The 27,713-nt window shown below is 41.3% G+C and overlaps 2 protein-coding genes across 3 annotated transcripts; both read left to right on the plus strand.

The window, feature by feature from the left end:
• Positions 1-880: 880 nt before the first annotated feature.
• KRT25 (keratin 25) lies at positions 881-8,440 on the plus strand (the record flags this gene model as incomplete). Its single annotated transcript, XM_080680276.1, has 8 exons — positions 881-1,315; positions 1,613-1,695; positions 2,062-2,218; positions 5,130-5,291; positions 5,374-5,499; positions 6,343-6,560; positions 6,900-6,967; positions 8,070-8,440. 8 exons carry the CDS (start codon positions 881-883, stop codon positions 8,177-8,179), a joined length of 1,359 nt encoding a protein of 452 aa, XP_080536402.1. The 3' UTR covers positions 8,180-8,440.
• Positions 8,441-17,725: 9,285 nt separating this feature from the next.
• Positions 17,726-22,582, plus strand: KRT24 (keratin 24; the record flags this gene model as incomplete). 2 transcript variants are annotated; one of them, XM_080680238.1, is made up of 8 exons in its annotated part: positions 17,726-18,337; positions 19,352-19,434; positions 19,823-19,979; positions 20,243-20,404; positions 20,503-20,628; positions 20,951-21,168; positions 21,382-21,494; positions 22,479-22,582. In XM_080680238.1, the coding sequence occupies 8 exons, from the start codon at positions 17,726-17,728 to the stop codon at positions 22,580-22,582; spliced, it is 1,575 nt and encodes a 524-aa protein (XP_080536364.1). The 2 variants fall into 2 exon arrangements, with proteins under 2 accessions (XP_080536364.1, XP_080536365.1); XM_080680239.1 differs by having other exon boundaries at positions 21,427-21,494.
• Positions 22,583-27,713: the final 5,131 nt, after the last annotated feature.

A 27,713-nucleotide genomic window follows, 5' to 3' on the forward strand; every position in this document is an offset into this window, starting at 1 on the left:
TCAAAAAATTCCATAATATTTAGCGTTTTCAATAAATATATGGGGATCCCCACCCAGTAAATAGTTAATTTACTGATGACTTTCACCTAAGCTAAGCCACAATGAGATAAAAACAGATGAAATATTTGCTTCCAGGTTTGCTTCAAATTTTGCTGGGTCAGGAAATAAGTTAATATCCTTCCAAACTCCAACAACTCATAACAGCAATTAGGGGCGTGTTCCTAATTGCCAAAATGGATAAGAGAAGGCAGCTATGCCTAACTATAAGTAAGTGTCAACAAAACATGATGCATGTCAGCCAAAATGGAAGTTACTTCCCACCGGAAACAGTGGTGAGTGCGTATGGGGGCGGGACTGGTATTTGAAGGACCAGGATGGGCATATCAGGATCCCAGTTCTGTTCCCTATTTAAGCGGAAAGAATTGTAACAATAAAATTTTTTTAAAGTCTCAAAAACATCAAAATCTGCCTCGGCATAAATAGCCCAAAACCATGACGCCAGATTGCTATGGTGTGGTGGACTGATGAGTTTTATCTTCTAAGGAGGGAAGTGAAGAATGACTCACCCACCATTTTAAAATGTAATAAGGAACCTGAAATTTGCTCCACCCAGACCCATTTCTCAGATAACCACCAACCTGAGGGCAGCTGCCCTCCTACAGAAATGAGCCCAGCAAAGTCAGTTACTAATTAGGAAAAATCATCCAATTATGCTAACTTGCTGAGGCTGGCAAGCTCCCTTTTACTCTGTGTAGGCAAAATATCATCCAGAACACACTTGAGAATTGTCTATAAAAAGGCACACAAAACAGGTGAGAGGAGAAGGCCCTCCATTCTGGGATTCACGAGAACAGCTCTGCAACGCGCTTGCCCGGACACCATGTCTCTTCGACTTCCCAGTGGCTCCAGGCGGGCCTGCCCCCGTCCCACCACGGGATCGGGATCGCTCAGGCTCTCGGGTGGGGGAGCCAGCTTTGGGGCTGGAAATGCTTGCAGCTTGCCTGGAATTGGAAGTGGCTTCTCCTGTGCCTTCGGGGGCAGCGCATTGGGAGGAAATGCAGGCGGAAGCAGTTCCTGTGCTGGCTTTACGGTGAATGAGGGGGGCCTCCTGTCTGGGAATGAGAAGGTGACCATGCAGAACCTCAATGACCGCCTGGCCTCCTACCTGGACAACGTGCGAGCTCTGGAGGAGGCCAACGCCGACCTCGAGCAGAAGATCAAGGGCTGGTATGAGAAGTTTGGGCCTGGATCTTGCCGTGGTCTGGATCATGATTACAGCAGATACTTCCCTATAATTGATGATCTCAAAAGTCAGGTAAGAAACTACACTCCGCAATCATTTTTATGAACTTTCATTTCTAAAGGCTCTTTGCCTTTCCTCACTGAATTCTAAACGCATTTATCATCCCTACTTGTAATTTCCTAAAAGGAATTTCCATTTAGCATTAGAGATAAGCATGAAGTAGATTCATTTGGTTAACCTCATCATTTAAAATGTCACTATCTGGTCACTATATTAATTTTGATTATTTCCATTTTCTAATCTTAAAAAATAACCACTTTTTTATTGATTGTAATAAATTGCCTTTAAAATTAAACTCCCCATTTCTAGATCATCGCTTCCACCACCAGCAATGCTAATGCTGTTCTACAGATTGATAATGCCAGGCTGACAGCGGATGACTTCAGACTCAAGTAAGTAGACTCTCAGAGTGAAAGAATCCATGGAGATTAATGGGAAGCATTAAACTGAATTTATTTTTTGATTCCTCCATTAAATATTAAAATACTGGGGTTTAAAGCAAACAGAATGCTGTTACTTTTTTATACTTTTGCCACAAGATATAAAGTATGAACTGCCATAAAAGAAGTGTTCAATGCCCTTGTTCTTTTTCTGTCAAAGAAATGCGTCAAAATAAAGAAAAGAATAATTACCATACAATAGACTTTGAAAATGTCTCTTGTGGCCAAATGTGGCACCTCAAAATTCTATTTGCTCGTTGATTGTTAGCTATTTCTCCAACCATGTGACAAATTGGAAAATCATTAACACCCTTTAAGGTATGAAAATGAGCTGGCTCTTCACCAGAGCGTAGAGAGTGATGTCAACGGGTTGCGCAGAGTCCTGGATGAAATAACCCTGTGCAGAACAGACCTGGAGATTCAGTATGAAACCCTGAGTGAGGAGATGACGTACCTCAAAAAGAACCATAAAGAGGTGAGAGCTGACTGTCCACGCTTTGCCACCCCCCTGCACACACTACCCACCTGATAGGAGATCACATACTTGGCTTCTTAAACAAGAAATTGGTCTTAACAAACCAGTATCAGACATAGACATGAGGCCTGAGTTGTCTTTAGAAGTGGTGAAGTCTTTGTACAGATTCACCCTTGCTCTCCCATTGTTTCCCACGGGGGGGAAAATAATCATGTTTTCCAGACCAATCAGGGTTAAAGAGCAGTATTTGGCTAGATAATTATAGCTATAGATAATTAAAATGATGCGCTTAAAAGATTACATCTAATGAGATAGAAGATGAATACTGTAAGGACTGCCTAAGAAAACTAGATCTAAATTTCTCTATAACAGTGGCAGATTTAATACACTTAAACATTTCCTCCATACACACAGTAAGTATATGTACTTAATATTAATACATATTCTTAATAAGTGTGGCTATAAAAATAATGAGACTGGGATTAAACGGTTCCATTAAAATTTACACTTCCCAATACATAGTGTATGTCCAAAGTGGTCATCGTGGGAAGCTAGATTCTAAATCAGAGCATACGGCCACTACTCCAGACACACCTCTGGATGCTTTCAGAAGCACTGTTTCCTGATAATATCTTTATTCTGTGAGAAGGAATTTGCTATTTTTAAACAGCCAAAAACTTCTCAGAGTCAAGCCAAGTGCTTAAAGGAGAAAAGCTAAAAATGCAGCTTGCTTAGTCATGAGGCTGTCTCGTAAATTTCAGTATTTGAAGAACAACATTGGTATAAATATATGGGTTCAAGTATGGCTATAGCCCCCTGGTAGTTACTCAACAAATGTTTGATGAATTGAATGCCGTTGATTTCATTTTTTTAATGACTCACAGACAAACCCCCATGCATCTTTCAATCTTTTTCTGTTTGAACTGGGGAAGATTTCCCTAAACCCTCAGAAGTAAAAACCCCACCTGGAGATAGACAAGGCATGGGGACCACCAGGGAGGAACGAATGCTAGAATCACCAGAGGGACTTGGTACAGGGAGGAAAGAAAGCCTCATTCGTGTCATTAGGACTGATCCAGGGCCTGGGACATGGGTGGGGAGGAGGGTTCCTGCAGCAGAGGCGTCAGCCGCTCCGTGTTATTTCAGTGGTACACAGACTTAGTGGTGTCTGCCATCCACAATCTTAGAATGACTCACTGCATCCCAACAGCACACACCTCGGATGAAATAATAGGCAAAACTGATTCCAACCTCTCTGATGACGATAATGATCATAATGACTAGCATTTATTTAGTATTTACACGCCAGGTAGTATTGTTGGTCTTATTACTGTTTCACATCTTCCAACAACACAGAGAAGGATATTATTTGTTGCCTCGATTTCCAGATAAGAAAATTGGGATTTGAAGTGAAGCATCGTTCCCAGGTAGCTACTACAGGGCAGAACCAAAATTCACATGGAGATCGGTTTGACACCAAAGTCCATCAAGACACTAGAATGGCCTGTGTAAGCTTAATAGCTTAATAGACCACTAAGGATTCTTTAGAAGATGATGTTCTTTCTTTACTAATAATAAATAAGTTTATAATTATAAGCAAGTATAAATAGAGAAACATAAATATGTATTTATTCGTAGTTATTTCAACTGTTCAGAATTATCCAGACTCAGCCCCTCCACCTCGTTCATGCTGAGTTCAGGATATCACTGAGTGGAGAACACATCAAAGCTGGTCTCATAGTGGAACAGTGACCAAATCCACAGAGGTGGAGACATTTAAGCTACAAATGAATAGAAAAAGAGATGACAGATCACTCATTCTATATATTTGTTTAATTTTTTTCTAATTTCTTCATTGATTAAGGTATCACATATTTGTCCTCATCCCCCATTCCCATCCCAAACCCCTCCCCACGCATGCCCCCACCCCCCCCCCCCCCCCGTTGTCCGTGACCACTGGTTAGGCTTATATGCATGCATACAAGTCCTTTGGTTGATCTCTCCCCCTTACCCCCACCCTCCCCTTCCTTCCCTCTGAGGTTTGACAGTCTGATCGATGCTTCCCTGTCTCCGGGTCTGTTTTTGTTCATCAGTTTATGTTGTTCATTATTTCCCCTAGATGAGTGAGATCATGTGATACTAGAAATACACTTATAAGAACCGAAAATGAGACAAGCAATAATGGTTATGCTGGAAGGCAAATGAATCAGTCTGTAGTGAGTTTCTTTCTGGGCCAACAGTTCTTTTGAGTCCCAGTTTCAATATCAAACAGTTCCTTATGTGTACATGTCAGCAATGATATTTCAGTTCTGGATGGTGGACAAATGGTGGTAATGCAGGTCTCTGGTTTTTTTAAAAATAATTTTTATTGGTTTCAGAGAGGGAGAGAGAGATGGAAACATCAATGCCGAGAGAGCATCATTGATCAGCTGCCTCTTGCCCGTCCCTTACCAGGGATCAAGCTGTAAACCCAGCCATGTGCCCTGACCAGGAATCCAGCAGTGACCTCCAGGTTCATAGGTCCACACTCAACCACTGAGCCATACCAGCCAGGTTCATTCTAGATATTTTAAGGACTTTCATTTGGAAAAGGAATTAAGACGTTTTCTGTGCAGCAGAACTATAACCGATGAATTGGAGTTTATGAGCTGGAATTGGGATCACAGAAAAGACCTCTGCAGCAACTAAAACTCCAAGAATGAAACAGGCTATTCCATGAGGCAGTGAGTTCACTGTCATTGAAAGCTATGTCTGCTGGACAGGATATATAAAATATACAGGGAGCTCATTGCACAGACTGGGAGATGGAACCAGGTGAACGCTAAGAGCCCTTCCAAAGCTAAGCTTCCTCAGCTTCTAGACTTTCTATGAGATCCCTGCTTAGCTGAGCTGCACACTTTTCTGCCTCTAGGAAATGCAAGTTCTGCAGTGCGCCGCTGGGGGCAACGTGAACGTGGAGATGAACGCGGCGCCCGGGGTGGACCTCACGGTTCTGCTGAACAACATGCGGGCTGAATACGAAGCACTTGCGGAACAGAACCGCCGGGATGCGGAGGCCTGGTTCAATGAAAAGGTGAGTCTTTGTCAGAAAACAAGCCTGCTGCATTTTGGTGATGCTCACAGCTAAGAGTTGCTCCTTCACTTATACCTTCCAGAGCGCTTCGCTGCAACAGCAGATCTCTGAGGATGTGGGCGCCACAACCTCCGCCCGGAATGAGCTGACTGAGATGAAGCGCAATCTGCAAACACTGGAAATCGAACTTCAGTCTCTCTTAGCCACGGTAGGAAAGGACAATGTCTTACCATCTCCTAGGTTATCATTTTAATTATGTGCCGGTTGGTTTTAAAGCTCTTAACCATATTGCCTGACCGGCGTGGATCAGTGGTTGAGCGTTGATCTATGAACCAGGAGGTCACAGTTCAATTCCTAGTCAGGGCATATGCCTGGGTTGCGCACTCCACACCCAGTGTCGGGCATGCAGCAGGCAATCAATCAATGATTTTCTCTCATCATTGATGTTTCCATCTCTCTCTCCCTCTCCCTTCCTGAGATACAAATATATATAAATGTATATATATTTTTAAATCTCTTAACCATGTTGAGAATATCTATCTATATGTAAAAGCCTAATATACAAATTGTCCCCTTGGGAGTTTGACCAGGAGACCGATCGCTTGCTATGATGTGCGCTGACCACCAGGGGGCAGCACAGAAAGAAGGGAGGCCCCAGCCAGCAGCCGGCAGCTGGGGAAGGAAGGCCCTGGCTGGCAGCCGGAAGACCCCGATGAGCCCTGATCGCTGGCCAGTCCTAGGGACCCTACCTGTGCACAAATTTTGTGCACCAGGCCTCTAGTATGCATATATTATTTTATGTAATTAACTTAAAACATTAAGAGAGAATAGGATTGTATCTAGAACAGCTAAAACAGCAACATCAATGTCTTTAGACTTGTTCTGCCAAAAAGAAAGACTTGCTCATTTTAAGAATGTCAGAGTCTTCTTAACCATGTGTCCACAGGAAATCAACAATTATAGGCAGAGCTAACAAGAGGAGAAAGTCATATGTCAAAGCAAGTCTGTATACGTGTGTATCCGTCTCAGTCTCTTCATTGTTTCCTTACAGAAACAGTCCCTGGAGTGCTCCTTGACGGAGACCGAAAGCAACTACTGTGCGCAGCTGGCCCAGATCCAGGCTCAGATCGGGGCCCTGGAGGAGCAGCTGCACCAGGTCAGAACAGAGACCGAGGGCCAGAAACTCGAGTACGAGCAGCTGCTGGACATCAAGGTCCTCCTGGAAAAAGAGATTGAGACCTACTGCCTCCTCATAGGCGGAGATGACGGGTAGGTAACATAATTTACAGAGAAGTAATAAACTGAAATCTGCATGAAACTCAGATCTCTGGAAACTGACATGACCACATTTATTATCATAGTCGCTAAATATTAAACATGAGACTCTACTGCCAAGGTACAAATTAGCCACATCTTACAAAACCACAATGCAACAAGCCCTGTATTTACGGTGTGAAAATGTAAGACTCACCTCTTGATGCTAAAGCAGATGTAACCCACTGAAATGTGCTCTGCAGACAGCTAAATAAAACAAACAGGGAATTTAGAATGGAAGGGGCTCTTTCCAACTCATTCTTTTGTGATGTTTTCAATAATATGTGTTTACAGGGCTTGCAAGTCTGGAGGTTACAAGTCTAAAGATTATGGGTCTGGGAACATGGGAAGTCAAGTCAAAGGTAATTAAGTAAATTCTATTTTTATGCTATACTACTTCATTTTCAATGCACAGCTTGATTGCCTTTATATTCCCAGTATATTATATATTATATGTACGAGTAGATAAAGATTTGCAGTAGACATCAGTGAGTGCTAGATGTCTGTCTTTAGAGATGTATACTAATTTTATTTTATTTTTTTATATTTTTAATTTTTTTCTTTTTTATGCTAATTTTTAAAAAAGTAACATGTCGCCATATTTTTAGCTAATCAAAATTCACCAAAAAATGAGTCCAAGTATTTGTGCTTATTGCATAGTTCACCCTATATAAAAATCCTATTATTTCTTTAATTGATATACTTTCTTACTCATTTTTTAAGTTTATTGTGTTAAAATATACTAAACACAAAATTTCATATCTTAACCATTTTTGTGTGTATAGTTCAGTGGCATGATGTACATTCATATTCTTGTGCAACCATCACCACCATCTATCTCTAGAACTCTTTTCATCTTCCAACACTGAAACTCTATACCCATTAAACAACTCTCCATTCCCCCTCCCCAGCCCCTGGCAACCACCATTCTACTTTCTGTATGAATTTCATAGTCTAGGTACCTCATATAAGCAGAATCATATAGCACTTGCCTTTTGTGACTGAGTTATTTCACTTAGCATAATATCCTCAGGATTTGTCCATGTTGTGGCATGTCAGAATTTCCTTCCTTTTTATTTTTCCTATTTTTTACTTTTTATTGATTTCAGAGAGGAAGAGTTAAGGAGAGAGAGAAATAACAATGATGAGAGAGAATCATGGACTGGCTGCCTCCTGCACACCCCCAATTGGGGATCAAGCCTGCAACCCAGGCATGTGCCCTGACTGGGGAATCAAACCGTGACCTCCTGGTTCATAGGTAAATGCTCAACCACTGAGCCATGCTGGCCAGGCGAATTTCCTTCCTTTTTAGTGCTGAGTCATATTCCCTTGTATGCTTTTACCATATTTTTTTATCCATTCACCCATTGATGAATTCTTGGGTTGCTTCCACACTTTAGCTATTGGTATCTTATTCATCTTTTCTCAACTCTCTAAAATCTCCTTTTAAATTTTAATTTTTAGATCCAGCCAAAGCCATAGTGGTTAAGAAAGTTCTGGAGGAGGTAGACCAACGCAGCAAAATACTGAGCACCAGGCTCCACTCCCTGGAAGAGAAATCTCAAAGCAATTAATTTGAGACACAAGAGCTAGCATATGCCAAGTGCTTTCCGAGAAGAAAACGCATTATATATCTGTCCAGAAAAATGAGCATGTCTAAAAAAAATGTCTGTCCCTTTGTCTTTCTGTTACTGAAATATAACCTCTAGCCATCAATAGTGGTATCTCCCATTCATCTGGAAGACTGTCACATACTAATGAGATGACTCATTTGAATACCTTATAGAAAATGTTGCCAATTCTTTGTGTTCAATAAACCTTCCTTCAGCAAGTTATCACTGATGGTATTGTCTTATATTTAAAATGTCCGTGTCTGTGTGGCCGAGATATATGAACACTTAACAGCTTTTCATTTATATAAAAACTTTTTAAAAATTAACAGATTTTCATGAGGCTTTCTCAACAATTCAAAATAAGACAAATTCAGAATGAATAAAAATACTTGCACTTAAATCCCCAATTTGCCATACTCTGACATAATAACAAGTCTATTCCCTTTCATAATAGCTAAAATGTACACATTTCAGGTTCATATGTAAAATGGGGATAATAATATTTCTCTCAAATGATTATTATAAAGATTAAACGAATTATTCTAAAGTGTATTTATTGAATAAGCACTCAGTAAATGCTAATTTACTTTTAAATACTTGATATTTACAAGGGTTAATTCTCAAATATCATTTCACTTTGAATATATATTTAAATAATATTCCAAATATAAAGAAGGTTAAAGCACAAGTTCTGGTTTAGAATTCAAGTTCTATTAATGGAGTCACATAATTTCCTCAAATCAGATATTACCCCTAGAGACTTAGTTGACTTCTCAATCCTCTATGGATGGATTATATCCATCTGATATTCAGTTATAGGATCTATATTCAGTTATAGGAATAATTTGGGCAATACGATTGCCCAAATGGTGGATCTATATTCAGTTATAGGAATAATCAAATATTTTCAGATGGAGCTTGAAATCAAATTTTCATGGATTGATTATAATATGGATAATCCATCCATGAAAATTTGATTTCAAGCTCCATCTGAAAATATTAAGTAGAAAAGACAACTGGAGTTTTTTAAGAGTATTATAATTATTCTTGAATTATTTTTATTATCTATTTCTAATGCAATCTTAGCCAGGGGCCACTAGAGTCAAAATATCTAATTATGACCCCCATCAGATTATGTGAAACAAAAACAATACAATCTTAGAGAAAATTCATGAGCATAACAGACATTCCTTCCCAAAAAGAAAATACTTTTTTCTTTCATGCCATTTGGCTATGTGCCACTGTTCTCATTCATTTAATAACAACAACCAAGAATTTTCTCAGGCCCAACCAGTGTGGCTCAGTGGTTGAGCACTGACCTATGAACCAGGACCATGGTCGTCAAACTGCGGCTCGCGAGCCACATGCGGCTCTTTGGCCCCTTGAGTGTGGCTCTTCCACAAAATACCACGGCCTGGGCGAGTCTATTTTGAAGAAGTGGCATTAGAAGAAGTTTAAGTTTAAAAAATTTGGCTCTCCAAAGAAATTTCAATTGTTGTACTGTTGATATTTGGCTCTGGTGACTAAAGAGTTTGCCGACCACTGAACCAGGAGATCAGGGTTCGATTCCGGGTCAAGGCATTTGCCCGGGTTGTGGGCTCTATCATCAGTGGGGGGTGTGCAGGAGGCAGCCGATCAATGATTCTCTCTCGTCATTGATTTTTCTCTCTCTCTCTTTCCCTCTCCCTTCCTCTCTGAAATCAATAAAGATAGATTTTTTTTAAAAAAAAAGAATTTTCTAGTAATAAGATTCTATTTACTTACTTTCACTTACTACTTAATTTTGAAAGCATTTTTGAAATTTAATGATAATTGTGTCATAGAAGAAGACAACTTTGGGGGGGACATTTTCAGAGGTTCAGTTCATACACTGTAACCAGTGTGTCAACACTGCTCCCTAATGGAATGCTTATCTTCCTTCTGCCACTGTTGCTGCCATCACCACCTCATTCTTGGTTCACTGAAGAGTTTACACACAGCAACTATGAGAATTTTCAGGTATTTACATGGCTGTCTTACCAGATAGTCTTACTCTATGAGGAAACCAAATTTTATCGAACGTAGCTGTCCTTTCTTAGGCTTAAAGTTATATCCACACAGACCTGCAGAGGCAATACAATTGCCCAAATGGTGGATCTATATTCAGTTATAGGAATAATCAAAAGGAAGGGATTATTCTCGTCATTGATTTTTCTCTCTCTCTCTATCCCTCTCCCTTCCTCTCTGTAATAGTCTTCACCTAATTTCAATAATTTCCTTGGGCTTTGGACTGAAAGGACAGTCTCTAGCTGTCCGGTACCTGGCCCTAAATGATTTAGGGCAGGGGAAGTATTGGCTTGATGTGTGAGAGTTAGTTTAATTTTCATCTGTTCCTTTAAATTAGGCAAGGAGGTGGAACAAGATTCTCTAGCATTAGCATAATTACTGGAAGGAATGCTGCCCTACCTACTGACCTATCTCAGCATTGGAATGCTGATAAATATAACATGAAATTGTTGTCAAGTAAAACTATAAGGATGCAAAAGAAACAATTCAATTATTAACATGGCTAGTGAAATATACATTAGGAAGTAAAATGGGAGTATATTTCAGAGCTCTGTCCCACCATGATGCTACAGGCCAGAGTGAGTCATGGCCGGCTCAGTTCTCCACGGAAGCAGCTGACCAAGCCAGAGATTGAGATCACAAAACTGAAATGCAGTCTTCACGACCATGACATTTAACTACAATCCTTAATTGCTAAGGTTTGTGAGAGCAGCTAATTATAGTCTTAAACTTAAATCCAAAAGATAGAAATAGGGCCCTGCCAGGTGGCTCAGTTTGTTGGAGCCTTGTCCCATACACCAAAAAGGTTGGGGGTTCAGGGCACATACCTAGGTTGCAGGTTCGATCCCCAGCGGGGCAAGTACCGAAAGCAACAGATCAATCTCTCTCTTTTCTTCTCTCTCTTTTTCTCAACAATGAAAAACATATCCCCAGATGAGGATTTAAAAAATAGATATAGATAGGGTCTACATATTTTTATAAATAATTATATATAAATTTTTCAAAAATAAAATCCCTTAGTAAAGGTACCAAGGACATTAGATATACATTTTAAAAAATGGCGAAGACTATACAGCACTTGAATCGGATGAAATCAGGCTGATCTTCCAATTCAGCACCAGGTGGTCTAATGGAATAAACAATACTGAACAAATGCCGAAAAAAAAACAAACCTAAAAATGATCAAGCCATGTGTTTGAATATAGAATCACAATTTACAAAGCACTTATAATCCTGTGCACTAGGTAGGACAGGAATTACTATCCTTAATTTTACAGGTTAGAAAACTATGGCTCTAAAATTCTCCCTTGAAATAAAGGCAGAGGAACCAGGACAGTGACAGATAATGGCCAAGTGATTTCATCTCAAGTCAACAATGTTTCTGATGTAAAATTCAAATAAAAGCAAGAAAGCAAGATGTAGGCACCTGTGCTCTAGCCCAAGAAGTAAATGATGAGTCTGAATAAGTGTAACAATTTAACAAGCCCGAGGAGACGGAGCTTCAACTATTGCTATAATTGTTTCTGATATTCCACAGCGATTACAGAAATATAAGAAAGCAAACCTTTGTAGACTTCAGATTTTTAAAAAAGAAGAAAAAAATATTTACATACTTAGGGAATGATAAAGCCTTTTTAAATCAAACAAAAGCTGAAGGCATGAAGGTAAAGATGTATCTGTAGGAAGAAAATAATACACAGTAAAATGCAAAACAAAATTAAAAGAAAACCTTTTGAACTTTAATAAAAGGTGCTAAAAATCTATTCCAACACGGAGGGGAAATCTGTGCAGCTAGCCAGCCAAGCCACTCGTTTTCTGATGCACAATTTCAACCTGTCCTCGCTGCAGTTTGGCGCCACCTGCTGGCCTCTGTCTTCCCTGTCTAAAATCAAGAGAGGATTCTGGAAGAGCGGACTTCCAAGAAAGCCGCAGTTGCAGGAATCTGCAGCCTGTTTAGTTGGCCTGGCTCATCTTCAGCCTCCCATTTCCCAAACTTCCCTTCCCTAACCACCCCTCCCAACACTGCCTGTCCACCTGCCGTATCTCCCCTACTCACCCCAGAAGGCAGGAACTTTAGCCCACCTTCTTTGGGGCTGTCTGGACACAGACTGTGAGCTAACAGCTCACATTTTACATGTCTAGTTTATGTATATGTCTGTGGGTTCTGTGAATAGGAAGCTATTGTCTATTTGGTATGAGGCAAGGTCCCAAGGACCATTCAAGTAAACATAATCAATAAACTCTGTGCTTACTTCAATCTACACTGACTCTGGACTCTGAAGGACAGAAGTACCTCTACCCTACAAAGTCACACGCCCGACTAAACAATCTCCAGGAAAAGTAAAAAAATTAAAAAAAGAGCTGTTTAAAGAGATTCTAGAGCATTCAAACTCAACAAGTACAGAGCTAAGTCATTTTCTCCCAGAACAAAATTTGGCAAATGCTGGTGTGATTGAGCAGATGCTGGTGGAGAAAATGAAGCCTTCAAACAGATATGCTTAACTGAAACTAAGAAGAGAAAGACTGGGAAAGAATGATAGGGAACGAAGATAGGAAAGAGTGAAGGAAGAGAGACAGTCACAGAATTTGGTGCATTTCAGCTCTATTTTTGTAGGTACTTTGTAACTCCTTTGGTGTCTGGCAATAATAGCACAGGACTGAAATCGATTTATGGATGGTGCCAGATCCACTGGGAGTGGCTTCTCAGGACACATATTACTGCAAAATCTCGTTTCTCTTCCAGATAGTTGAGCCTGGTGAGGCTCACAGTGGCCACCATCATGACACTGACCTCAATAATAATCCTCTGCAGGGAAGTCCCCACGTGATTCTGGTGTGACCTTCCCTGCCCCCTCTGCAAACAACACCTCCTTTTACTAACAACCCCTCCAACACAGACAGACACACACACACACACACACACACACACACACACACACACACCACAAACCCAGAGGTGGAGAATAAAGATTTTAAAGACAGAACACATATTAAAGGACAGAAGCAATCAGTGACCCACGCTGTTCATGAAGCAAGTCAAGCTGTGTAGTTTTTTTGTTAATTCAAGGGCTCTTTCTAATCACTCTACAACATGTTAGGTATTATAAAGAGGCTGTGCACACAACAAATTGGGGCTCTTCCATTTGCCATACCATCTGCCAACACTCAACAAATACTCTATGCCCAGTTACTTCCCTTAACTATTCTGGTCTTACGCTTTTATTTGAAAAACATAACAGAATATTCTCTAGAGTGAATAGAAGATAGAATTTCCCGAGTTCATTCTATTTTCAGTGCTAAAGATTCATCAGGGACAAAATGCCATGCTTTTCAGTATTGATTTTCCTGCTAACCTAAAAGCATACAAAATGTTAATCTGAAATTTTAAAAATTCTAGTAATCTACCTCATAAAAATGGTAATGGTTGCCGTTTGAAAATAATTCTGCAGTTATTACAGAGGTCATATTCTACAAAGGTCATATTTGATTCTTTACATGTAAAAATAAACTGATAATAACAAACTATTCAAAACAATGTATAACTGCTGGCAGCACTGAACTGGGAGCCCAGAGATATGAGGTTCAGTCCATTTCTTTTAAACTGTCATATAACTAACGGATGCCAGGCACCAAAGCTGGCATTTCTTTTTTTTTTTAATATATTTTATTGATACTTTACAGAGAGGAAGGGAGAGTGATAGAGAGCTAGAAACATCGATGAGAGAGAAACATCGATCAGCTGCCTCCTGCACACCTCCCACTGGGGATGTGCCCGCAACCAAGGTACATGCCCTTGACCGGAATCGAACCCGGGACCCTTCAGTCCACAGGCCGACGCTCTATCCACTGAGCCAAACCGGTTTCGGCCAAAGCTGGCATTTCTGAACATTTACCCCCACTGGAACCTAACCAGATTCTTGAAGTTTCCATTTTACAGGTGAAAGAAATCCCAATAACTAACGTGTGAACTCTGGCCACTCGTTATTTCAAATAGAAGAGAGTGGATGTTAAATTGGGGGATGTCTCAAAACAGTGGAGACCAAAGCTGACTAAAGAATTCTAACACTTCAGGCAAGAACGGGATTGTATTTATAAATGTGATTAAATTCCCTTAATCCACTAGGCATCAGAGTTGTAGACAGTTTTCAAGCCACAGAATCGAGATTAGTCTGATAGATTCACCACTGAAAAGAAAAGGCACACAGATACACAGAAAGCAAGCATGAAACTGCCCTTCAGGAAACAGTGACAAACCAGAAAATCCTGTGGGTTTACCCCTACATTTGTTTATACACTGCCTCACTAGACAAACAGTTTGAGGTGATCATGGCTTATTAAGTACATGCCCTGCCTAGAAGCCGTCTCTGAAGTATAGAGAATCAGAGAAGCATCTCAAATGAACTTGATTTTGAAGCTGAATTTTACAAAAACAAAGAACAGACATATGCCAGCATTAAGATTATATCAATTTTGCCCTGGCTGGGTAGCTCAATTGGTTGGAGCATTGTCCCATACACCAAAAAGGTGCAGGTTCAATTCCCAGTCAGGGTACATACCCAGGTTTCGGGTTCAATCTCATGGTCAGGATATGTACGGGAGGCAACCGATTGGTGTTTCTTTCTCACGCTGTTGTTTCTCTCTCACATTGATATTTCTCTCTCTCAAAAAAAAAAAAAAAAGATATTTCTCTCTCTCCCCTCCCCCTTCCTCTCTCTCTAAAAGCAATAAACATATCCTCGAGTGAGGATAAAAAAAAAAGTATATACGTTTTTATTATGTACATAATAAAATTATATCCACAAGAAAGCTAAAAAAGGAGACACAAGCTAGAACACCTGTCATCCCAAGCTTTCTCAATGGAGACCCAGATGTCCAGATATCCCAAGTCAGAAGTAAATAAAGCTGCCGAGATGAGAAAGCTACACCTTAGATGACCACTGACTAAAAACCCCACCAACCGCAGGCCAAATTCAGAGGCCAACGATGCTGCTCAACGTCTTTCCTCAATCTTTCCAAATGAAACTCTTTCTCCCTGAGCTCTGAAATTTCTGTTTTATCAGATTTCTTTTCACTTCGCTGCTGTTCCTTTCTTTAAACCTTCTTAAAAGACAGCCTTAACCAAATGCCAGCCTTATGCAGGTGGAAAGATTCCATTTCATAATTTTCAGAGGAAGGAATAGCCCAGTGACAGTCCCTCCCGTCTCCAGCATTCACATTCCATTAAATCATTAGCGTTTAGACTTCTTTGGTCTCGTGACCTTGGGGAGGGGTGAGGCAAGATGACCAACAGCCGGTGATAGTTGGTGCATTTTTCACCTACCTGGGAAGGGTGTGATGCGAATTACGCCCAGCTTAACGATTTAAAGTTTATAAAACACCTTGTACTCCTTGAGGCAGCGCCCTGAGTATAAGACTGGAAACACACCACTACTGCGAAAACAATACAGGTATAACATAAAAGCTACTCCCCTAAAAGGCTCCACAGCAAAGGGAATTACCCCTGACTTAATAGTTTGTCCCAGTCAAAGGAAGTCAAAGGAAAAATTAAAAGAAGGCAGAACACTGAATAAAAAGTGATCAAATATAAGGATTAAAGCATGCATGTGGTTTAACAGACACTGCCAAGGTAAAGGAGAACGTTTTAAATAAACGAATGTCAGCGAGCTACATGAGCATAAAGCTAAGAAGGTCAAGAAATATATTTAAAGCATCTATACTTTTATTAAAACATACTTTTTAAATTTGTGGTAAAATACACATAACATAAAATTGACCATCGTAACCACTTTTAAGGGCACAGTGCAGTGGTGTTAAATATATTCACGCTGCTGTGCAACCAATCTCCAGAATTCTTTTTCTCTTGCAAAACTAAAACTCTGTATCCATTAAACAACTCCCCACTGCCTCTTCCCCAGCCCCTGGCCTCACCATTCTGTTTCCTGTCTCTGAATTTGACTATACCAGCTACGTCATGTAAGTAGAATCATACAGTATTTGCCTTAAACACACACACACACACACACACACACACACACACACACACACACCACCTTTAATCGACTAGCAGAGGCGAATGGAAAAATCTAAAGTACGAAGAGACAGAAAAACAGGAAGCAAAAAGTGACCTGGGGAGGATTCTAGATTTCAGTGTCTATATAACGACCCCAGTCATAACATTAGTTATCAGAAGTGGGTACAGGTTCTCTTTTCTAAATGTCTTTAAACAAAACAGAAAAGAAAAGAAAAAACCATGAGCAGAGGTAGACTGGGGAAACTCCAGATTTCGGTATCAGCAAATGACTCTATAACATTGATTAGCAGAAGTGGATTCGGATCCCCTTCTCCAGATGTCTTTAAAACAAAGATGAAATCAGTCTCATCTTCTAGTTTCATTAAGATTTGATTCTAAAGAGGGAAGTTGGTATCCTTCTATCAGACTCAGAGTCAATCAGAAAGTCACACTCTTTGTAGCAACGCACCAGTCACTGATCTGATGCTAAAACAGTCTGTCTACAAGCTCTCTTAGACATTCTCTGATTGAGTAAATGGGTTGCTGAGACACGATAATGTGTACATGGAAGACTGTTATTTATGTTTTTCTTATTAACAGTAAAAATATCTCATTTGATCTCAAAATAAAAAAACAATAACCTGAAAATCACGAACTTCAACAACCTCGGAAATACGCTGACTGAAATAATCATAGAGAAAGGCGAGTCCATCTAAAACCAATGCTGATGCCGAAACCAGTTTGGCTCAGTGGATAGAGCGTCCGCCTGCGGACTGAAGGGTCCCGGGTTCGATTCCGGTCAAGGGCATGTACCTTGGTTGCGGGCACATCCCCAGTAGGGGGTGTGCAGGAGGCAGCTGATCGATGTTTCTCTCTCATTGATGTTTCTAGCTCTCTATCCCTCTCCCTTCCTCTCTGTAAAATATCAATAAAATATATTTAAAAAAAAAAAAAACAATGCTGAAGCTAATTTCAACTTGAAGAGAACAATACAAACAAAAAGTTACAAGTCTGATGGGAAATTTCCCTCATCATATTACGCATTTTAATGACATTTGTGAATCTGTGCCCTGCAATTGGGAAATCATGAAGCAAATTTAATAGAATTGCTCCTTCAGAAAGGAATTATCAGTCAAAACTTCTGAAACAGTCAAACTGTCATTCTGGGAATAACTTTTTTTTTTCCTTTGCCCCACCTTGTTGGTATTTCCTTGTTATAGTAAATGTCCCCAGGCTCTGAGCCAGCTTCAGAAAAAGAGCCAGTAGAGTGGGTCCAGGAAAAGACATTATCCAATTGCGGATTAGCAAAACTGTAATCGGGATTAAGAAGTGACACAGAAAAGGAACACCCTAAAAGGGTGCATATAAGGGCCAAAAAGGCAGCCTGCAAATACGCTCTCCACCTCTCCTCTCCGATTCGCCTGGACACGCTCAACCTTTGCAGGAGCATCATGTCTTGCTCATCTCGGACCTCCGCCTCCCGGGCTGGAGGCAGCAGCTCGCTCAGGGTGTCTGCCGGTGGCAGCAGCAGAAGCAGATGTGGTCTGGGGGGCAGCTCTGCCCGGGGCTTCCGAGGAGGAGCCGGCAGCTGTGGCCTGAGTGGGGGGTTGACCGGTGGCTTGGGAGGGGGTTTTGGTAGCTGCTCAGTCGGGAGTGGTTTCGGAGGAGCTTCAGGCTCTGGACTTGGCTTTGGTGGAGGATCTGGATTCGGCGGGGGTTCTGGATTCGGCAGGGGGTCTGGCTTCGGTGGGGGGTCTGGATTCGGCGGGGGGTCTGGGTTCGGTGGCGGTGCTAGCGGAGGCTTCTACGGCTGTGGTGGTGGTTTGGGTGGTGGTACTGGTGATGGCGGGCTTTTCTCTGGAGGTGAAAAGCAAACCATGCAGAACCTCAATGACCGCCTGGCCAATTACCTAGACAAGGTCAGAGCCCTGGAGGAGGCCAACACTGATCTGGAGAACAAAATCAAGGAGTGGTATGACAAGTATGGGCCCCGGTCTGGAGATGGTGGATCTGGAAGAGATTACAGCAAGTACTACCCAATCATTGAAGATCTCAGGAATCAGGTAAGACCCTCTTCACCGCTGAGCTTCTATTGGTCTCTTTTGCTTTTATTCAGAACATGTACAGTAATGAAGATGTTAAGCCAAGGAATTATTTGAAAACATAGTTGTTTGTTGGATATTGAAAACGGGAGTTGGTGTGTTTCAACTATGACAGTACTGCAGACTGCATCCAACCACATTAATTTTTCTGTTTGCATCTCAAATCTGAGTATTTCTACATAAGAGTAAAATTTATACAATGACAGGCAGCTGGTTAACATGTATATAGGAGTGATGACAATGAGTCAAAACTAGCTTAATCTATTTCATGATTGATTCTGGCAGGTTGACATACTTTAGAGTCTTGCTAGATTTAAATGGTCTTTACAACCATTTTTCTTCCTAGAAAATCTGGTGCAAATATTATATAAGAATGTGGTGGAGCCCTAACCGGTTTGGCTCAGTGGATAGAGCGTTGGCCTGCGGACTCAAGGGTCCCAGGTTTGATTCTGGTCAAGGGCCTGCACCTTGGTGGCGGGCACATCCCCAGTAGGGGGTGTGCAGGAGGCAGCTGATCGATGTTTCTCTCTCATCGATGTTTCTAACTATCCCTCTCCCTTTCTCTCTGTAAAAAAATCAATAAAATAGTTAAAAAAAAAAAAAAAGAATGTGGTGGACTCTAAAGTATCTTGCCACCATTGTATGGAAAATATATTTTTCAAGACTTTTTAAGAAGTGAAGCTCACTTTTCACACTATTTTCTGAAAGAGCTCACGGAATAACTGATTTTCCAAAGAGTGGAAGTATGCAGAGGGCTGTGTTCTATGCCTATTCCAGTAACTGCAAACTGTTACCTTTCTGCGGAAAGATGTAGTCTAAATACACCCTGATCCTCGGTACAAGTGCCATCACTAAGCAAGTTCTCAAAGCAATTCACCTTTGAAAGCTACTTCAGCGGCTTCGACCCTCCCAGGCGGGCAGGCGGACACAGGTAAAAAGCATCCACGATTCATTCGCTGTTTGTGCCTTTTCTAGCTCATTGCTGCCACTGTTGAAAACGCCGGCATGGTGTTGCAGGTTGACAATGCCAGATTGGCTGCAGATGACTTCAGACTAAAGTAAGAAAACGGAAGCCTTGAAGACAAGTGCTGCGGGAAAAGTGAAATTCAATCTGTTTGCTTAAGTCACTCTAATGTTTTTAAAAAAAAAAACCTTTCAGGGGATCAAGACCTAAATTCACAAACGTCCCAAATGTAAATTTTAAAAACCATCATCCCACCAGCAAGGAAAAGAGAGAAATGAAGAATGACATTTTTGGCATAAAAACTTATTAGCCAGCAATAGAATTAACACTGGGCTCTTCGTTTTCTTTACGAGGGAAAAAAATCCTAAGATTAGTAGCCTGCATTGGTCAAATAGCCCCGAGGAGAACACTCCTTGTTGAGTATATAAGATGGGGCGGACGCTTTGACGTGGACTGCTCTGTCTTACGGCTGCCCCTTCCAGGTATGAGAATGAGCTGCACCTCCGGCAGACCGTGGAGGCCGACATCAACGGCCTTCGGAAGGTCCTGGACGAGCTGACCATGACTCGCTCCGACCTGGAGATGCAGACTGAGAGCCTCACCGAGGAGCTGGCCTACCTGAAGAAGAACCACGAGGAGGTAGGAACACCGCCCTCATTACTAAACCACTCTGGCCTACCTCTTTCCCCCGCAGCCATTCTATAAAATAAAATAGTATCATCTGAATGGATTTCCAACTCCTCTGACCAAGGAAAAAGTAATAATGAGCAAATTATAGCTGAGTTTGGTGGGGGGTATCTTTTCCCTTCAGTGTCTTAGTTTCAACTATGCATTTTAGGAAGTCCATTGCTTCTCTGTTTTTATCACTCTGACCCTTTTTTTCCTTTCTTTCTTTATGCTAGGAAATGAAGAATATGCAGGGGAGCTCCGGAGGGGATGTGACGGTAGAAATGAATGCCGCCCCGGGCACCGACCTGACCAAGTTACTGAATGACATGAGGGCGCAGTATGAGGAGCTGGCTGAGCAAAACCGCCGGGAGGCCGAGGAGCAGTTCAACAAGCAGGTAGGTTATCACCGCCGAGCGGCTAAGCCTGTGGCCACACGGAAGCCACGTCCGCTCATTCCATCGGCCCACGGTGACTGCATTTTATTTCTATTTAGAGTGCATCCCTGCAAGCACAGATCTCCACCGATGCCGGGGCAGCCAGTTCCGCCAAGAATGAGATCACAGAACTGAAACGGACCCTGCAGGCCCTGGAAATTGAGCTTCAGTCCCAACTGGCCATGGTGTGTGCAAAGCGCTCTCCAAAGTCTCCGACAGGGGGGCTAAGGGATTCAGTTTTCCCTCTTTGCCAAGATGTGCCACTTGGCACACAGTAAAAGCAGCGTTAAGGAGGACAGTATCGTGGTCATAGAAAGCATAAAACATTCCAAGTAAAGATATTATGTGCTATTTCCATCGACTTAATTTTTTTTAAGTAATGCCAACAAAAAGTAAGAAATACAGCTTGCAATTTGGTGAAGGTGAACGTCTCCCAGTACCTTATAAAATTTTGTGGTTTTCTTTTCATCATGGATTTCTTATTTTATTTATTTATTTTTCTCTTAGAAAAACTCCCTGGAAGGGACCCTGGCCGACACGGAGGCTACCTACATGGCTCAGCTGTCGGAAATTCAGATGCGGATCAGCAGCCTGGAGGAGCAGATCTGTCAGATCCGGGGCGAGACCGAATGCCAGAACGCCGAGTACGAGCAACTGCTGGACATCAAGACCCGCCTGGAGATGGAGATCGAGACCTACCGCCGCCTGCTCGATGGAGAGGGAGGGTAAGTGAAAGTCATGAACGCGCTAAAAGGCATACACCTCGGTGCATTGATGTCATGAAACCAAAAAGGGGCTTGGGGGCTGGACTTCTATTTATAAAGTCACAGTGACAGCCCAATCAAATGGCATCTACCTTCATCACAGACAGCCCTCTTCTGGAGGAGTTTTTCCTGCCTTTGCAACATGCAAAGGAAAACAATTCTTTCTTTCTCCAGTGGTTCCAGTTTTGGAGGATCTGACTTTAGAAACTCGGGATCCAGAAACACGGGATCCAGGGATTCCACATCTGCTGACTCAAAGTCTGGAAGCCATTCTAGCCAGGGAAGAGGTAGGTACTTTTTTTAATGTTCATAATTTTATAATTTAAAAGCAAAGACAGCCCTAACCGGTTTGGCTCAGTGGATAGAGTGTCGGCCTGTGGACTCAAGGGTCCCAGGTTCGATTCCGGTCAAGGGCATGTACCTTGCTTGTGGGCACAAACCCAGTAGGGAGTGTGCAGGAGGCAGCTGATCGATGTTTCTCTCTCATCGATGTTTCTAACTCTCTATCCCTCTCCCTTCCTCTCTGTAAAAAATCAATAAAATATATATTTTTTAAAAAAGCAAAGACATGTTTTGCTTGTAATATTAAAAGTATACACTGAGTGGCCAGATTATTATGATCTCTGAACACATAATAATCTGGCCACTCAGTGTATATCCTATATAATAAAAGGCTAATATGCAAATTGTCCCCTCGGCCAGGAGTTCGACCAGCAGGCAGGCCGGCCAACCGCCCATGTCCCCTCCCCCTGGCCAGGCTGGCCAGACCCCACCCATGCACGAATTCATGCACCAGGACATATACACACACACACACACACACACACACACACACACACACACACACTGAGTGGCCAGATTATTATGCGTTCAGAGATCATAATAATCTGGCCACTCAGTGTATATACTGTTGCCTGGCTGGTAAGGCTCAGTGGTTGAGCATTGACCCATGAACCAGGAGGTCAAGGTTGGATTTCCAGCTGGGACACATGCCCGGGTTTCAGGCTCAATCGCCAGTAGGGGGCATGCAGGAGCCAGCCAGTCAATGATTCTCTCTCATCATTGATGTTTCTATCTCTCTCTCCCTCTCCCTTCCTCGCTCTGAAATCAATAAAAACATATCTTTAAAAAAATTAAAAAGGATAAAGTATATACTTTATGTTTATATAAGTATGTTTATATAACCTTTCCCAGAAAGAACATAATTCATGAATGCACTTGTATTTCTCCAGATCATTTCCAGACTGACATTGTGATTCTATGATTTTCAGATCCAAGCAAGACTAGAGTGACTAAGACCATCATAGAGGAGGTGGTGGATGGCAAGGTCGTCTCATCTCACGTCAGCAATATTTCTGAGGTGAAAGTCAAATGAGAAATTTCCAGATCCTTAAGAGTGTCTTTCAGAGAACAAAATCTAAAGGACACAAAGGAAGACATCGCATCAATCTACCCACCTTTCTGGATAACTTCAGGGAAACGTTTCTGTATAGAAATAGATGACTAACCAATTTTCCGGCAGCCTCTTCTTTTCTAATTAGAATGCTCTTGAAAAAGCTGAAATGACAACTTTGCTCTAATTGCTTCTGTGCTTCAATAAACTTACTTTTGCAAGTTAATTAAATTATTGCTGAATTTTTTAAAGAAATTTAATATTTTACCTAGAAATGAAGCTGCCAGTTATGATCTAGCTAAAATATTATGTTACTGATATTAATTCATTATTTTTTATTGATTTCAGAGAGGAAGGGAGAGGGAGAAGAAGATAGAAACATCAATGATGAGAGAGAATCATTGATAGGCTGCCTCCTACAAGCCCGCCACTGGGGACCGAACCCACAACCCCGGCATGTGCCCTTGACAGGAATCGAACCCGGACCCTTCAGTCCGCAGGCTAATGCTCTATCCACTGAGCCAAACCAGCTAAGGCTTAATTCATTATTTACCAGCACTTTCTTCACAAAAATCAAGATTATAGCTATTTCCTATGTGGGCATTTTCAATACCATCACCTTAGAACTCAGTGAAAACTGAAATTAAACCTCAGTGTCCCTAAATCTATAGCAATAGCTGAGCCCACAAAGAAGGATGCCATTACTAGAATTATCGATCTATAATTAGTTAATGCCTAGTTTCTTAAGCTCCATCACTGATAAAAAGAAATATGGCATCTACCTTCATCAAGAAGGCTACACTTCAGATGGAGAGGAAAGCTAAAACACCAAGAAGACAGCAAACACTAAAGGGTGTTCACAGTGAAGGGCTTGATTCCCCAATATTCACCATAAGTGCCACAGGAACCTGACGTTGTGTGGTTGCGGGACATTTAGGAGACTGGTCAAAAGAGAAGTCTTGGGAAGTCAGGTGGGATATGTGCTATGGTGCCAGATTTCTGAAAGCCTTGAAAACTCCAAAGAGAAGAGATGCTCAGATACTTGTTCCTGTGCCAAATCTAGCCATGCCTCTAGCCAAAAACTGTCTCTTAGCCAGGCTGGTGTTTCCCTTCCCCACTCTCCATTGCTGAGGTCTTTTACGCCATGGGTGGTCCACACGGCTCTCTTGTCTTGCTTGGGATAATGGAGCATGTTAAAGTAGGGTAGGTGGCGGTATAAGGTCAGTCCCAGGAAGAAACAGACATAGGACAAAGCCAGGCTGGGTAAGAACATCCCCACTTGAGGAACTTAATATGAGCAGATCACAAATTAGAAAATCAATCCCACAAACCAATCCTCAAAAAAAGAACATGGGATTTGGCAGGGAAAAAAAAATCAAATTTAAAATTACAAAAAGATACAATAGCTAAGATTTGGAAACAGTCTAAGTGCCCGTCAGCAGATGACTGGATCAGAAAACTATGGTACATCTACACAATGGAATACTATGCTGCCATAAAAAAGAAGGAATTACTACCATTTGTAGGCACCTGGATGGAATTAGAGAACATTATGCTAAGTGAAATAAGCCAGTCAATGAAAGAAAAATACCACATGATCTCACTCATTTGGGGATAATGAAAAACATTATAAACTGATGAACAAAAAGATAGATACAGAGGCAGTAAAGCATCAAACAGACTGTCAAATTACAGCGGTAAGATTAGGGAGAGGGGGGGGAAATAAGAGATCAACTGAAGGACTTGTATGCATGCATATAAGAGTAACCAACGGATGCAAAATATTGGGGGGTGAGGGCATGTATGGGAGTGGGATGGGGGGGGGCAATGGCAAGATATGTACACATATAATACCTTAATAAAAAAATTAAAAATAAAATAAAATAAAATTACAAAAAGATAAGCCTGAATAGAATTCATGTAAATTATACCTTCAAATATAAAACCAACAGTTGTATGGAGTATCAAGCCTTAATAATCAAGACAACCTAAAAATGTAGTTTTTCATATTCTAGGCACATTGAATAAAATATCAAAACGAATCCATAGTCACAACAAGACTTCTACTTAAATAGCTAACCACAGGAGAAATAGCCAAGCATGAAACCACTACTCAGAGAAAAAGAGCAATGTTAAGTTGTCTTAAATCCAACAAGTTTCCCATCAAACCATTACAGTAAATTAAATCTTGCAGGTGAACACTTGAATTATCGGAGGGAACACGTTGTAAAGTATATGAATGTCTATCTGCTGTGCTGTACACCTGAAACTAATATAAAATAGCGTGGAATGCAAACTGTAATCAAAAAACAAAATAATCATTTAAAAATTAAATCTTGGATTTTCTAGTACTAAAAAAATTAAGAAATATGAACCAGTTGATCCAGCCTGGATTAATGACAGAAGGACGGAAATGGAAACCAGTTGAGTGCAGCCTCCAGAGTCTTGGGCCATCACAGCCACATCAAGAAGCCTCTCTCTATGAATCTTCCCAGATCTAGTCTTCTGGGCCTGGACCACCCGGGACTTAGGTTTATGGCCTGGCCAGTATTATCCTCATGTCAAGGCAACAATATGCGGCTACTCTGAAAACCACGTTGAGGTGAAAATCCTCATTCGGTGTTTCCTTGGCATGAGTTAAGATGCTCCATTGGTACTAAATGACTGTTTCCAGTTTTAGAAAAGGCTAGAACATACTGAGATGCACTGTAATATGTTAAAAAGCACATTCCATTTTTTTAAAGGGATACTGTTGAACCATTTTGGATCATGAACTATATTTAGAGTGCTGAATAAAATATTAAAAACAGGCCCTAACTGGTTTGGCTCAGTGGACAGAGCGTCGGCCTGTGGACTCAAGGGTCCCAGGTTCAATTCCGGTCAAGGGCATGTACCTTGGTTGCAGGCATATCCCCAGTAGGGAGTGTGCAAGAGGCAGCTTGTCGATGTTTCTCTCTCATCGATGTTTCTAACTCGCTATCCCTCTCCCTTCCTCTCTGTAAAAAATCAATAAAATATATTTTTAAAAAATATTAAGAACAGGATGATTATTAACCTGCCCTAAAATTATTTTAAAACCACACAACAGGCCTATGTTCTATTTTGAAACTGAAGTTCAACTCTCCAGTCAACTTTTAAATTAGAGAAATGTGTTTCTTTCTTCTAAGAGCTAGACTTCTCCCTACGAAGGAAGAGCCAGTGCCTACTTGCATATGGATTTTAACTGTTGACTTTTTTTTTTTTAATATATTTTATTGATATTTCACAGAGAGGAAGGGAGAGGGATAGAAAGCTAGAAACACCGATGAGAGAGAAACATCGATCAGCTGCCTCCTGCACACCTCCCACTGAGGATGTGCCCGCAACCCAGGTACATGCCCCTGACCGGAACCGAACCCGGGACCCTTCAGTACGCAGGCCGACGCTCTATCCACTGAGCCAAACCGGTTTCGGCTTAACTGTTGACTTTTGATCCAGATTCATATGGTTGTTCTTGTCTTTCTGACCTCGAGGGACAACGGCCAAGAATGGTGAGAATGCTGGAAGTGGCATCCATTCTCACAGAGATGAGAAACATGAAACAAAGTTTATAGAAGGCAGAGAAGAGGAGACAGCCAAAGGATTTGAGACTATAGAAAGTAGCCCAAACTTGCTTAATGATGTCATGGAATTAGAGAGTGTTCAACAAGTGGAGACAAAGTGATGAATATAAATCACCCAGGATGAAGCTCAAGTAATGTTTTTCTGAACAATCTCCTTAAATAATAAAATGCTGCAAGTAATAAATCACTGAAAAATTGATCAGCGGTTCAAATAGGACACTTGACAAACAGGAAATATTGATCAAGTTCTGTTAAAAAACAATTCATTCATTTGTAACATCAATGTCAATATGAAATGACAAGGTGGAAAGAAGAAAACACTATTTTGTTACTATTTAAATGGCACCTAAAGCACAAGCCTAGAGTGTGTCACAGATCTATCATATGTAAAATATATAACCTGCTAGAGAGAGAGAGGGAGGGAGAGAGAGATGCGGTGTTTATTTTGTTGACAAACCACAACAAATATGAAAGTATATAAGAGCTCATTCAAAAATTGCAATAAGCCCTGACCGGTTTGGCTCAGTGGATAGAGCATTGGCCTGCAGACTCAAGGGTCCCAGGTTCGATTCCGGTCAAGGGCATGTACCTTGCTTGTGGGCACAAACCCAGTAGGGAGTGTGCAGGAGGCAGCTGATCGATGTTTCTCTCTCATCGATGTTTCTAACTCTCTATCCCTCTCCCTTCCTCTCTGTAAAAAATCAATAACATATGTGTGTTTTTTTAAAAAAAAATTGCAATAAGACATGCATTGCTTGGCCCCAACTTGCTTTTTAAGGACACCATAGACTTGGGTAGTGTTTAAAAGATCTACGGAGTAGCAGGGTAAATTACAGGTGTGAAAGCTGCATTGCCATAGCTACATTTTTTTTTAAATATATTTTTATTGCTGTCAGAGAGGAAGGGAGGAGAGAGAGATAGAAACATCCATGATGAGAGAGAATCATTGATTGGCTGCCTCCTGCACACCCCTACTGGGGATCGAGCCCACAACCCAGGCATGTGCCCTTGACCAGAACCGAACCCGAACCCTTCAGTCTGCAGGCTGACGCTCTATCCACTAAGCCAAACCAGCTAGGACCATAGCTACATTTTAAAAGGACAAAGGAAAGATCACCAAAAAAAAGAATTGTTATGCTGTACAAATATGCATCTATAAATTACATTGACTTCTGCATAAACTTCCCAGGAAATGATTTGAAATTTTGAGAACAATCTCATCGTCTTCCTCAGAATGGATTCAGGAGCTACCCAGAGGTGGGAGAGCAGGGAAGACCTCAATCAAGTTCAGTCTGGAAATCCTGGTTGGCTGTCCGCTGGGACAGACAACTGACTTTCCAGACGGGTACTATCTTTCAACCTACCCATCACAAGACTTGTTCTAAGTTCTTTGCAACAGGCAAAGATAATGTTATAATATGCTATGATATAGAGTTACAATATGGAATATTCTAACAAATTAAGAGAACAAGGACACTTTGGGAAGCTAATAAATATCCATTGCCATCCTG

The sequence above is a fragment of the Plecotus auritus genome (genome assembly GCF_963455305.1).
Source record: "Plecotus auritus genome assembly, chromosome: 7".
NCBI lineage: Eukaryota > Metazoa > Chordata > Mammalia > Chiroptera > Vespertilionidae > Plecotus > Plecotus auritus.